A 12,428-nucleotide genomic window follows, 5' to 3' on the forward strand; every position below is an offset into this window, starting at 1 on the left:
GATACTGTGCCATAAGTATATGATTAGGATTAATGCAGTTTAGTGTTTGTGGTCTCAGATTAGATAACACTGATCTCAAAGACCATATTAAATTGCTACCCCCAACCCTGTGTCATTTCAGGGCGAAGTTAAGATTACTTGTTTTATATATATTTTAATGCAACCATCACTGTAATATATAGGTGCCTGATACAAACATAATGCCTCCATTCAGGTGATGCAGTTGCTCACCCCCATCCCAGAGCTCCATTGACTCACTGAGTCATTGTCTGGCCCCTGCAAAGCATAAACTACAAGCTGATGGCCTACAGAAACCCCCAAAATGGGCTACACACCCTCAGCACTGGAACACTGTACCCGGAAGTCTTGTCTCTGGAATAAGGGACATCAGAAAATGATGCCTCAAAACTAACCAATCACTGTTTCCAACCCTGCAATATCATTTTCATTTATGGTTGCTACCTCTGAGGTACAAAAAATGGGACTCTGGAGTGATTCTGAGGCTGTAAAAGTGGAGAGCTGGCAGTATCTACTGAGCATGCTTACAGAATTCTCAGGACAGCTACCTCACAAAAGGAACAATCCTCAGAAAACCTGGATGGGTGGCAAACCTACTTTCAGTTATCATTTTCAGTTACCATTTTGAGGTCTTTGCTTTCAAGAATAACTTAAAAGACACAGAGGTAGATAGTGGGGCACAGGCAGCCAAATTCCTGCCTTCACCACATGCTTCCTCCAGGAGTGGCAATGAGGATCTGGGCCTCTAAGGCTGAGCTTCCCAGACAGAGTCTGGGCAAGGTGCTTTGAAGTGCCTGCCGTTGTGCACAGCCAGTTGGAACTGGACATAGAAGAAAGCAGAGATTTTGCAAGCACCTGAAGCACTGAGAGATCCCTGAGCACCACACCCAGCATGCACCTTTTTGGAAGTAATTACTTTTCATAGAATCATAGAATCATAGAACCATAGAATATCAGGGTTGGAAGGGACCCCAGAAGGTCATCTAGTCCAACCCCCTGCTCAAAGCAGGACCAATTCCCAGTTAAATCATCCCAGCCAGGGCTTTGTCAAGCCTGACCTTAAAAACCTCTAAGGAAGGAGATTCTACCACCTCCCTAGGTAACGCATTCCAGTGTTTCACCACCCTCTTAGTGAAAAAGTTTTTCCTAATATCCAATCTAAACCTCCCCCACTGCAACTTGAGACCATTACTCCTCGTTCTGTCATCTGCTACCATTGAGAACAGTCTAGAGCCATCCTCTTTGGAACCCCCTTTCAGGTAGTTGAAAGCAGCTATCAAATCCCCCCTCATTCTTCTCTTCTGCAGGCTAAACAATCCCAGCTCCCTCAGCCTCTCCTCATAACTCATGTGTTCCAGTCCCCTAATCATATACTTTTCCTATAATGTATTCAGCTGTTTCTAACACAGGGAGATTAAGTGATTTTTATATAAAGATTAATAAAATCAATGTCTTATACTGCAACAGCAGAAACTAATCATTTCTTTGAACACATTTGTTTGCCTCTTGTACCTGATGGGGAAGTGAGGGTGACATGAAGATCACCTCTGCGGGAATATTCAATTGTTGCTTCAAACTGCACATGCTCCAGAGATGTGACAGAATTTTCTTGCCCTTCACAAGCTTTTGTGGGAATTTCAATGGTTACTTCTCCGTTTGCTCTTAATAACCTAGCAAAGATACAGGGATTATTTGGTTACCTACTAGCTTATTACACAAAGTCCAATGGATGCATTTTACACCTGTATCATGAACGATCAGACTGGGGGGAAGATGTACTGCACTCCTTGCTCATCCCAAACTGCCAGTGGAACCCCCGGGAGCTCTGAGTGCACACAAAATACAGAAATCAGCCAAACTGTTCAAACCGACTGGGCATGATTTCTTCCACACACTACGGAAGCAAGCAAGCGGGATAATCAATATGTTCTTTCAAGTCTTAATGTCTACATTGCTCTCCAAGAGACTCCTAAAAGACATTCTCTTAAAAAACCAGCATCACACGAGTGTATCAGATGTACATGTTGTTTGCCTCAGTAAAATCACCGGCAGGAATATTATTGTATAGTTACAATGGCTGGAAAAAGCTGCAGCGACTGTAGCCCTCTGAATCATTCCTAGAATAGAGCCTACACCTTCCCGACATTTTCAAAGCATTGTGCGTGGCTTTCTCTGTACAATTCTCATTAACTTTAATGAGAATCTGGTGCTTGAATCCCTCCCTACACAATGCATTAAAAATGTAGGAGCTAGCGAGCTTTGTTTTTGTAATGCAACATAAAAGGATTGCAGTAATGATACCTAACTAATAAGTTTCATGCACATCAGCTCTCTGTATTAAATTCAAAACACGAAGGAAAACAGAACAGATTGGGGAAAAAAGGCAAGAGAGTTTAAAAAAAGCACTATAATAAAAACAACATAAATAAACAGGTTACTAAGAAGTAAAACACCACATAGCTGTAATATACTTTTACTTGGTGCACTTAGATGATGTGATTTAAAAATTTGTTATAACTATCTTTATTTCAGACAGCAAAGCCATAAATTAACCTGTGAAAACCAAAAATAAGAGAGTCTAAAGATCCTTATTGATTAAACAAGTTAATTAATGAGAGCGTCATTATGGCTTGCCTCTATTAATATTGAGTCTATGTGCTATATATAGGAAATATTTTCAGGTATGATATATGAGGTTTTATCAGAGTGCATTTGGGATGGTTGTGTACATAGGTACAGCAGGATGACTGTGAGTTATGCAGTTATCACGAGTGCTGCTGATACAACCTTTATATCACACTGTCATGTTTGGGATATATGTCACATATGTTACAGAAAAAAATATTTTAGGAACAATTAAGAAAAAACAAATTAAACTATATCAGGGTTATTTCTTGTATTTCTTCATCTTAACTGGTTGGATTTAGCATAACAGTGCTAATAGTCCTGCAGTGTCATCCATCCAGATGCTGGTTACACCTGCAGACAGAATCTTCATTCATTGAATCATGGATCTTAGTATTTTGCAGCAGTTTTACACTGAACTACATAAAACAAATAGATGGGGCATTACTCACCCACTCCCTGGATTCCAGAGAAACAGAGCAAGGCAAAACCAAAGAAACGGAAATAAAATATCTCACTCTCATTTATACCTATTGGACAAATTTGTGCAAGATACTACCTTCTTGCCTTAGATTAGAGACAGATAAATTGATATGAGGTATTAATTGCAATGCAAATTCTTACCTAGGTTCAAAGCTGTTGTCCTTTACTATACACTCTTTCTTTTCAGGTGCTCCTTTCCAGATTTTAGGATCAGCTAAATCCACCAGTGCCTTGGCATTAAGCAATCCAAATCCAAATCTGCTATTCACCATCAACCCTGCTCCATTCTTCTTCCATCCAGGATTGTTGGCCAGTGGGTCATATTCTGAAGTCCAGACTACCAAATGCTGCATATCCCTCCAGGTTAGATTAGGACTGTTTTAAAAAGTCTGGTTAATTCCTACAAAACTGTCAGTCAGCTTTCTCTAATGGTATAATTTTACTCTACACACACAAAGATGTTGAAAAAGCAAAATCTTTTTCTGTTAGGTGCTTATATGCACCCATGCCCCATTACTGTAGTATCTGAGAGCCTCACACACAATGTATTTATCCCAACAAAACTCCAAGATATGGAAGTACTTTTATGGCTGTTATACAGATGGGGAAATGAAGCAAAGAGAGACTAAGGGACCGATTTTTAAATGTATTTAGGTACCTGAGTACTTTTAAAAATCTGGCCCTACATGACTTGCCTAAAATAAGTCTCTGGTGAAGCAGGGAATTAAACCCAGGACTTCCAAGTGCCCTAAACACTGGACCATCCCTTCCTCCCTCACAGTGCATTTCTTCTCTGAAAAGGGATTTTGTGAAAATGCTGTTGTGAAGTTCCATGATTTTTCGAAGACATTTTTTCTCACTACCAGACTTGCAAACTCAGCATTGTTCTCTGAGCCCCGATCTACACTACAAAATTACTTTGGTACAACTACATCACTCAAGGGTGTGAATAATTCACACCCCCTGTACAACGTAGTTATGCCACCCTATGCACTGTTGTAGACAGCACTATGTCAGCGGGAGAGCTTTTCCCACCAACATAGCTACCACCTCTTGTGGAGGTGGACTTATTAAGACGACAGGAGAGCTCTCTCCCATTGGCTTAGAGCATCTTCACTGGAAGCGTTGCAGCAAATTGTACAAATTTGTTGTGTACACTTGCCTAGAGAATCAGGCTTGGGTGCTTTCTATTTCATGCATCATCACTAGCACTAAGGGTTCTGCAGTCTGAATTAGCACCTCATTTAAACCTCTGCAACCCTATTGTCTTCAGAGTAGGTGCTCACTGACACATGTGCAACCCCATTGCCTTCATAGGTAACTGACTGGAACTTAAGCATTGTCTACACTGCCCTGAAGTTCAGACTAAGGGGGTGTGAATGGCAGCATGTACCAAAGTTCTCCACTGTAACTCCCTGTGATGGGGGGCTGCTCCTTGCTGGCAGAAAAGGGATTAAAAGCAGCCCTAAGGAGGCTGCACCAGAGGCAGTCAATCAGAGAAGGGCTGAAAGGAGCAGCCAATCAGGGCCGAGCTGCAAAAAGGGAGCTGCAGGGCACAGGAGGGCAGTTCTCTGCTGGGAGCCCAGGGAGGAAGGACTGTGTCTCTGGAGAGCTGAGAGAACTGCCAGCACCCTGGACAGAGCAGTGCTGCTAGCAGGAACCAGGAGAGTGAGAGACAGCTCCTGGCTGGCTGCTGGGGTTTGCAGGCAGAGGCCCTGAGGCAAAGGCAAAGAGGATGCTGGGGCCACGAGAAAGTGACCAGACAATTTGCTGCAGTAGCAACTAGGGGAAGTGGCTGAACAGCAGACTGCAGGTCCCCCAGAAGGGGGGAGCACAGTGTGTGGCATGGCTGGAGGGCTGTGTCACTGAAGAGGGTGTCGTGGTCCTTGGAGAGACGTGGACCCTAGAGCAGGAGTGATGGTGGCAAGGCACACCCAAAGAGGGCTAACACACAGAGCTAATTCCCAAGACAGCCAGCAGGATGTGCTAGTTTGGTAAGCGCACCCTGTTACACTCCCACTATGTGATGCCATGGTCATATACTAAAGGATTCTTAGTTCTCACTAATGTACTCCTGTTTGAAGAAGGTGATGGCAATGCGAACTAGGAACCTTTTAGTTTGTGCCTTCAGCTTCCACATGGGGGAGTTATCACACAGCACTTTAGTGCGCAAGGCTATTCACACCTCCACAATCCAAACTGCAGGGCAGTGTAGATAAGCCCTCAGTAAACAAACTGTTGCTGATGTCCAGAATGAAACAGAATCCCCAGGCTCACCCTATCTTATCTATGTTGATCTGCCTGGCTAGCAGGGGTTAAAAGAACTACTAACTTATTTTTATCACTAAAGTTAGTAGACCTAACTGACAGGAAGCAGACCTGTTGAGTGAGATGGTGCCATTTTTGTACAGTCACAGTATGAGAGGACTACATAAGTAGAGAGTTTAGGAAGTCTTACTTTGCATCAAGAGCTAGAGCAAAAATCCCTGCTGCCAATGGAGCAGATGCAGAGGTCCCAGTGTGAGTCTCAGTACATTCGTTGTGAAGATCAGCACTTGTCTGGAAGAAAACATGACTAATATTAACATGAAAAAAGCTGAATAAGCATTACTGTATCCACACATATAAACATAGTTATGCATCCTTTATTCAGTGCACCTTAATTCACCGTAGAAAAACTTTCCAGCAGTGAACAAAATAATGGACGCTTAAATCTGAGGATAATTCAGTCTATTCCTCCTACTATATCTATTTCAACTATAATTTTTGTATCAAAATCCCTTGTATTGGAACAAAGTACTCCCACATTGAATATCTTGCCTTATTCTGAGATTTGAGAGATATAAAAATAAGTGATTCAGACTCATTTGTGAATCATAAAAACCCATCATTGTGTTTGGTCTAGAACATTTAAAATTACTGCTTGCTTAAAAATTACTCACAGGATTAGTAGTAGCGTTCTGCTTTCTCTTCAGCAGAAGCACTATAATTTGTAAATGAAACATGCATTTTATTTGAAAATGAAGTACCTAATTCCTCTGCCCATGTGCGTGCAATATATGAAAGTGATATGCTGAGAGCTTTACATCTCAGCTGCAGAGAAGCCACTTTGGAAGGACATTCTTTTGACCTACTGAAATGAAAAGTTAATTTAACCTCCCCCTATGCAGTACATGGTAAGATTATCATCAACCAGATCAGAGCTGGTGTTATAGTTATTTAAATGCTACTTTAGCACACATAATCTCTTTATGGCAGGGACTATTATATATATTTTGCAAGATATCATACATATACACACACACAAACACACACACAGACACAGTGTTAGGTGCTGCACATTATATATATAATGTGCAGCACCTAACACAATGGGATCCTGAGCCTTGACTGTGGCTTCTATGTGTTACCACAATAAAAAAAAAATAATGAAAGAGACATAGAGCCCAATTCTGCCTCCTGCTGAGCGTCATTTGCAAGGTGCTGATCAGTTCCCTCCTTCTGTAGTCAGTGGGAGTGGAGAGTGCCCAGAGCCGCACCAGAAGGGTTGAACATCTAGCACAATCAGCCTCAGAGTTTGGAAAATTAGAGATGGTTGGAAAACCACATTTCCCCCCCCCCCCCAAGAAATTTTGAACAAAATCTTTTTTCTTTTACTGAACAAAGTTTCAAACGGCTTCAAAGTGATCATTTTTGTTCCAAATTGACATCCTGACTTCAAAACAAAAACCTGAAATTCATTTACTTACATTTCAATAATAATTAAAAAGGAGACCCGATGCTCTAGGTACTCTAACTCATCATTAAATATCAGCAGCATTAAGATAATAATTTCAACCTAACCAACCAGACACCTATAAAACTCCTTTCCATCCCTTTCATTGTGCTAGGAAACAAACCCTCAGGCCTCTTAGAAACCCCTCACCAACAGATGTCTTTTTCAACGTCTCTTGAAGGTCACTAAATTCAGGCTATTTCAGACAAAGGACGAGGTGGGGAGCAAGTTCCAGAGACCTGGAGTCCTCACAGAGAATGCCCTGCCAGCTGCCTCCTATCTTGGATAATGAGGGGATACAGCTGAGGCATTCCTGCTGACTCAACTGTGCCATGAAATGACATTTTAAGTTGGAGGGAAATGAACATTTTCATTTCATTTTGAAGTGTCAAAGAAGTAAAAATTTTCATTTTGAAATTCTTCCAGGAAAACCAAAATTTCCCATCAGAATTGACATTTTTCCACTGGAAATTTTGATTTTGACTAAGCTATATTTTGGGGTAGAGAATTTTTCAGCTCAAAAAATTTCAACCATTCTAGTGCTGATGATATGCACTTAGGTCAGCTGACTGTTAATCACAGGCAGTGGAAATTCTTAGAGATTTCCTAACACCTGGAGATTTCATCTCATGAGAGGAAGATGCAAAAAAAAAAATAATAATAATAAAAAATAATCGTTGAATCTAGATTTAAATCCTGTTCTGGTCTCAAAGGTCACATACCTGAAAATACAATGATCCTCTTACTAGCAGGGAATGCAATATTCTGAAGCACATTTATGTTTGTGTTAAAAGGTCAAGGTCCCAACTAGAAATGGACTTGAGTTACGATCAACAGATCTGAACCTGAATTTCCCCAGATTTTCAGGCCTTCAGGTCTAGTGTAGGGGTTTGGATCTGTCTATATTCCTAACAGGTAATTACCCCTCATGTCACACGTTTGAATTCTGAAGAGCATACATTCTTCCAGCTAAGTTCAGCATGAATTTACACTTGTGAATTTTCCTTCTGTTTTCTGACGATATGAACCCTCCATAGTTTTGTATTTTTATGATTCACCAGCTTTGGGTCAGACCCCACCCACTTGTTGAGACTCTTCCAACACAAAGATAGATGAGATGTGGTTCTGAATATCTTCCCTTTTGCAGGATATCATATCAAACCTCTATCACATTTAAATAGCGTATAATTTCAGAGATCAACTGTAATGAAATGATGGTACTATGTAGTTATTGCTTTAAAATTAAGGGACGTTAAAGGGTTGCAACCATTTTTTCAATGTGCTAATTCTCCAGGGTTCCATCATGACAGTATTAGGCATATAAAGCATAAGTAAATGAAGCACTTAAAAACCGGGCCTTTAAAAGCTGTTTCTGCTTTGTTGTTTTCATATGTAAAACAATTCTACATGTGTTCCTCAAGCATGTTTATAAATCTGGTAAAAACAACCTACAATTCTCTGGTCAGTATAATCCCCACTGCTGTAGGCTGTGGCCAGTGTCGAGGAGCACTTCTCTGCATACCAGGGAGAAAGACCTTGTTGAGAAGCACTGCTGATGGATATAGTGTAGATACTATCTGTGTAACCATCACAGTCACAATTATCACCCTGACGACCACCATTCCCAGAAGCCCATACAAAAATTGAACCTTTTCCATTTCGGCCCTAAGGAAAAGAAAGGGATGATTATCATGAGGAAGAAAGTCTACAGTCTCTTTAATACATTCCCACCAAAAATCCACATAATTAAATGATCGCCGGTGATAAAGAATAATTGTTCATATAAATCACACAAGTTAGAGATAGAAAAGACCTATTATATGTCCCAGTCTATCTCCCTGCCAGTGAAGGATTGCTCTCTATAGTACATCATCTTGTGATTGGTCCAGTCTAGTTTTAAATGTCACAATTAATAGGGCATCTACCATGTCTACTGGAAATACAGTTTGGATGCAAATCAGGAGACTGTGATCAGTAGCTGTGAGGTTTTTCCCTGTGAATACATTTAGCACTGAATGCGTTTACAAAAAGCAGTGATACTTTTTTCAACGAATGGAACTTCATTATGAGTTAATTTCATTTGCATTTGTTGTGATCACAGTAATATTGGTAAGCGATATGTCTGATGTGCGAGATGACATTTCCACCCAACTCCCTTTGTAATTATGCCCTTTACAGTTTGGTATTTACTTGATGAAAAACTGCAAAACCATAAGCTCATTTTATTGGAGAGTCTACTCATCACTCCCAAGTCTGTGGGCTTCCAATCATCAGTCTCAGGGCACAATTGCTCCCACTTCCTATTCCAGTTTCCAATGTATAATAAATTAGTAGCAGCTATAAAGATGCTGATAGCTAGGGATGTGGAGAGCTGGAGCAGCATGAAGAACGCCACGCTTTTCCTAGTTTAAACAAGTATTTGCCATTACATCTTAAACTCTTGTAGACTTTCAGTGGAGAGTATCTGCTAATGTGCAGAGCAGAAGCTGACATTTCTAATTCAGTATTAATTTATGTACATTCATTGTAGAGAGCAACTAGAAAAGCAGGTCATCAATTAATCCCCTCTAATCAACGTTGACATTGCTGATTCAAGGGCCAAGTGGCAATTGTAGCAATCTCAAAATAAAAAATAAAAATAGAAAAACAAGCAACACTCTTCCTATTAGAGTTGTCAGGGTGGCTCCATTGGAAATCACAATAATGAAATAATAACTTGTTTTAGTAACTATGGCTCCAATCCAGCAACACACTTAAACACATGAGACACTCCATTGACTTCAGCAGGAATACTCATGGGGCTACTCACGTACTTACGGTTAAACATGTGCGTAAGTGCTTTGCTGGATCCAGATCTAGGGGGCCAGTCCTGAAGCTAGCTGAATACTGTCATCTCTGACTGACTTGAATGGGAGTTAAGGGCACTCAGTTGAGGGCACCCTTGCAGGATGGGTCCCTAATGGGTTAGTTTGGTACAAAATAAACCTTGAAAAAATGCTGTCCTCTTCACCAAGCAAATTTCCTGATTTCCCAGGTCCAGGCTCAGGCCCTTGATTTCAGGGGCATTGGTTCCTTACTCTTTCCCATGCCCTTTCTGTCCATCTTCCCTTCCCACTCCCCTGGGACTCAATTTTCCTTTCTCCCTTTTCAGACCTCCATTCCTCTCCCTCCCTATCTCTATCTCTCCTTTACCAACACCTTTCTCATTGGTTAGAATTTCCCACAGTTGTCAGGCTCCCCCTTCTCCTGTCCCTCTTTCTGCTGTTCTTGGCCTTTCCTTTTTCTCCAGACTCCTCTCCTTCTCTTCTACAACTCCACAGGCTCTGCTTCAGGCTCTCTTTCTCTTCTCCATTTATCTCTCTGCTGCATGCTCCTGTCAACACTATCTCTAGACCACCTTTAGATGTCTGGATACCTCCTCCTGGCTTACAGGTGGGGACAGTGTTTATGTGTCTGCGTTTTTGTGTGTGTACCCAGCACTCTCATTCAACACACCACTTGTCTTCTAACCAGATCTACAGGGATAACATAAAAGAGAATTTAAAAGCCGCTGCTTTCAGTATTCTCCAGCATGCATTCCTACCATCTTCATTTTAATTGGATCAGGTTATGCATAATGCAATTAACATAGTGTAAGCAGCAGAATAACACAACCCATCCACACAGTGCTAAAACACATCACCATTTTATAAAATGAAATATTCGTGAAGCGAACACTTCGTATTAAATTTTTATAGGAGCCTCTGTGCAGAAATCCAATTACTATTCAGAGCAAAACAAGCAGAGAGAGAGGAGGTGGGGGAAGGGAGGCACAAAAGCAGCAAAAGGAAGGATGAAGAAGGAAAGCTAGTCTGCAGAGAATAACCCCTTGAAAGCAGAATACTATAAGAACGCTTTCAAAAGTCAGGTCCCAGCTGGGAAATTTTGCTGAACCTTTATATTAATATCCTTCTAAAGAATGATTCAGTTTCTCAAATCTGTTTGAATGAGCAGAACGCTTTAGCAAGAAATAGACAAAGAACCATTGCCATTTTCTCACCCCAAGCACCATTTTAAACTATGATCTTTACCTGCAAGTTGGGCTGTATTTCAACTTAACTACCTATTAGACAGCTTACCTGTTTGATCCCATGTTCAAAAGCCTTCTGTGCTAGCCTGCCAGGTCCCTCTACAGTTTTACCATCATCATTAGGGCCCCAGCTTGCACTGTAAATATCCACATGTTCTGGATTAAAACCAATTGAACTGGCTTCAATTGCATCAGTGACTATTCCATCCAGCATTCTTATACCTTAAAATAAAAAAAAACAGGTAGAATGAATCTATTTCATGTTTCCTTTACATTATCATTGTTAACTATTTGTACAGCACCTAACACAATGGGATCCTGGTCCAAGATTATAATATCATTGTAAAACATTTCATGTATGTATCATCCTTCCTTTGAAGAATTCAGGGCATTTTACAAATATTAAAAGTGACCCTATAAAAATTGGACTGTGCCCCACTATTTCTCCCCGTTTTTTCATTTTAAAGTCTACAGAGAAGAAATGTGAGAGTCCCCCCTCTCCCAGTTTGTTTTTTACCTTTGAAATATAAAAAAGAACAAATCTGGTCTACAGTGTGTTTTTCTGGAGGACCTCCTGAATGTCTCATAGCAGATGTATTGGATCCTCTTATTTTAAGTTCTCTCTCTCCCTCTGTCTCTCTCATCTTTTAACAAAGATTTCTTGTCTTCAAAAGTTAAATAGGTGTTATCAAAAATAGAGTTTTTAAAAGTCTTTTGTCTTTAAAAGTTTTGAGTTTAAAAGTTTTGTTTAAAATGAAGAATTTTAAACACTCAGACTAAAGAATCCCTTCCCCCTCTCAGTTACTAAGCTTGTCTTTTATGGTGTTATTGTTTCACTAGCTATCCAATCCTGAATACACAAAGGAATATTGCAGAACTTTCCCAGCATTGTTAATACTAGTTCATTTCTACCATTGTGAACAATATGGGAAGCCCCAGTGACAGCCAGCCATTAACATTTTCATCAGAATCGTGTCATCTAATCTTGCTCAGAGCAGGATCTCCAGAATGCCCCAAATTCCAATGGCAGCCAGTGGCTCATCTGCACTAGAACTCCCAATATTGCTAACACTGTTCACTATGTTAGAAATGGTGGGGAACTTTTACACAATTCCAGCAGTTGTACAGCAATGGTAGCAACAGTACAACTGCTAAGGTAATGAGGATTCAGAACAGGTTTTCATGGCACAATAATAAAAATGCTTGGTCTCTGTCTATGCTAGCGATTTAGTACCGGAGAAGCTGTACCATTGCTGGCAGTTGCTGAACTATGGATTATAATTCTTCTAGTGCAGAAATTCACATACATTTTTCCAAAGAAGGACAGACAAGATCTGAATTTCTAATGGGAGGGGGGGAAAAACCCACCAAACCTCAGGCTTTGATTCCTTCTTTTGCATTGTTAAGAAACAAAAAAAGGAAACTGACTGCAGGATTAGGGCCTGAGACTGTAATATG

General features: G+C 40.6%; 1 protein-coding gene across 1 annotated transcript in view; it reads right to left on the minus strand.

Moving 5' to 3' along the window:
* Positions 1 to 12,428, minus strand: part of PCSK1 (proprotein convertase subtilisin/kexin type 1) — a 41,660-nt gene that overhangs the window by 15,591 nt on the left and 13,641 nt on the right. The window contains exons 7-11 of the mRNA XM_073344550.1: positions 11,020 to 11,192; positions 8,354 to 8,566; positions 5,585 to 5,685; positions 3,268 to 3,501; positions 1,531 to 1,688 (exon numbers count right to left, since the gene is read on the minus strand). Of these exons, the coding sequence (XP_073200651.1) occupies positions 1,531 to 1,688; positions 3,268 to 3,501; positions 5,585 to 5,685; positions 8,354 to 8,566; positions 11,020 to 11,192 (879 nt within the window). The remainder of the gene's footprint in view (positions 1 to 1,530; positions 1,689 to 3,267; positions 3,502 to 5,584; positions 5,686 to 8,353; positions 8,567 to 11,019; positions 11,193 to 12,428) is intronic.

This window comes from Lepidochelys kempii, chromosome 5 (assembly GCF_965140265.1).
Source record: "Lepidochelys kempii isolate rLepKem1 chromosome 5, rLepKem1.hap2, whole genome shotgun sequence".
In the NCBI taxonomy this organism is placed as follows: domain Eukaryota; kingdom Metazoa; phylum Chordata; order Testudines; family Cheloniidae; genus Lepidochelys; species Lepidochelys kempii.